The sequence below is a fragment of the Aplysia californica genome, unplaced genomic scaffold (genome assembly GCF_000002075.1).
Source record: "Aplysia californica isolate F4 #8 unplaced genomic scaffold, AplCal3.0 scaffold00142, whole genome shotgun sequence".
Taxonomy (NCBI): domain Eukaryota; kingdom Metazoa; phylum Mollusca; class Gastropoda; order Aplysiida; family Aplysiidae; genus Aplysia; species Aplysia californica.
In genome coordinates, this window is record NW_004797412.1 from 935,779 (window position 1) to 937,164 (window position 1,386).

The following is a 1,386-nucleotide window of genomic DNA, read 5'->3' on the forward strand; positions in this document are numbered from 1 at the left end:
CCCCCCCTTTTTTAAAACTTGATCCCGAGGCACAAAGCAGTTTGATTGGTCTATCTCCGTCGGAGACGTGTCCGGATAGATACTGTTAAAAAAAAAACTTGTAGTAGAGGTTTTACGGCGCTCGCAACAGCATAAGGTCATAATAATGAGCGCCAGAAGATTAGAGGTGTTGCGAGCGCCGTAAAACCTCTACTAAAATTTAAACTAAACTAAAACGAACAAAAAACACAAAACAAATAACAACAAAGAAATAAACAAACAAACAAAACCCCATACACTTTACTTTAAAAAACCCAACCCAATCAAGATGTGCGTGTCTTTTGCAGGCGCAAATGTGATTTACCTGGTGGGTCCGGAGCAGAAGTCTGTCTCGGCGGTCCCGCCTCTCTCCCCCAAAACCAACAAACGAAGCGGCAGTCTCCAAGGACTGGAACCCAACCCACAGAGCCAGCGAGCCAACAGCACGAGCGGCGCGGACAGCCTGACCGTTGTGGGCGTGGCGATACAGCCACAACACGCCCCTTCCGCACCAGCCCCTCCCCAAAGTGAAGAGGGCGTGGCTTCATCAGCCATATACAGCTTTGCTTCAGCGGTAAGTTTTTCACGTCTGAAGTCCAGGGAAAGTGACGATATGCTGACTGATTTCCAGCCCCTATTCTGATAATTTTATGTTTGAAATTAAGTTTAACCCTATCCGCACATCGTGTATTACTATCGTATCCATACGACGTGGGGAACTCTGTGCCACCACTTAACCCTATCCGTACGTCGTGTATTACTATCGTATCCATACGACGTGGGGAACTCTGTGCCACCACTTTCCAGAGAGGAAATTTACTCGTTAATCTGATTCGTACGCTTTGCATATTAGTAGTCTGTCAAAACGATTTTTTTAAAAGAAATACTAAAAGTTTAAAAGAGATCTTCGAACTAGAACAAGAAGTATTCTAAAATGTGAAGAATACAACCCCGGGGGTACAAAATGACCCCGGGGCGCACGGATAGGGTTAACGTTTCATTGTCACTCTTACGTGGCATTTTCTTTCATATCAGTATCGTCGGTGGCCTAGAGGTTAGGCTACCGGACTCGTAATCGTGAGGTTGCGAGTTCGGAGGTTCGAGCCGCGGGCCCGACGTTGTGTCCATGGGAAAGACACTTTACACGAATTTTCCTCACTTCACCCAGGTGAGAATGGGTACCCGGGCATAGACAGCGAAAGGTCTTGTCAGTATGTTAGTGTTTTAGCGACAATAGATGGCTGCTTGCACTGTATGCTTTCCAGGAAGTTGAGGTTGTTTCAGAATGCTCTCGGGTCTGCTGGGGTAATAGTATAGATTGTGAAGCGCATAGAGCTTGCTGTTGAGTGGGGATTTGCGCTATACAAA

General features: G+C 46.4%; 1 protein-coding gene across 1 annotated transcript in view; it reads left to right on the plus strand.

Moving 5' to 3' along the window:
* Positions 1 to 592, plus strand: part of LOC101851036 (tyrosine-protein phosphatase non-receptor type 18) — a gene marked incomplete at its 3' end in the record, with an annotated part of 44,598 nt that extends 44,006 nt beyond the window's left edge. The window contains 1 exon segment of the mRNA XM_005096944.3: positions 327 to 592. Coding sequence (XP_005097001.2) covers positions 327 to 592 — 266 coding nt within the window.
* Positions 593 to 1,386: the final 794 nt, after the last annotated feature.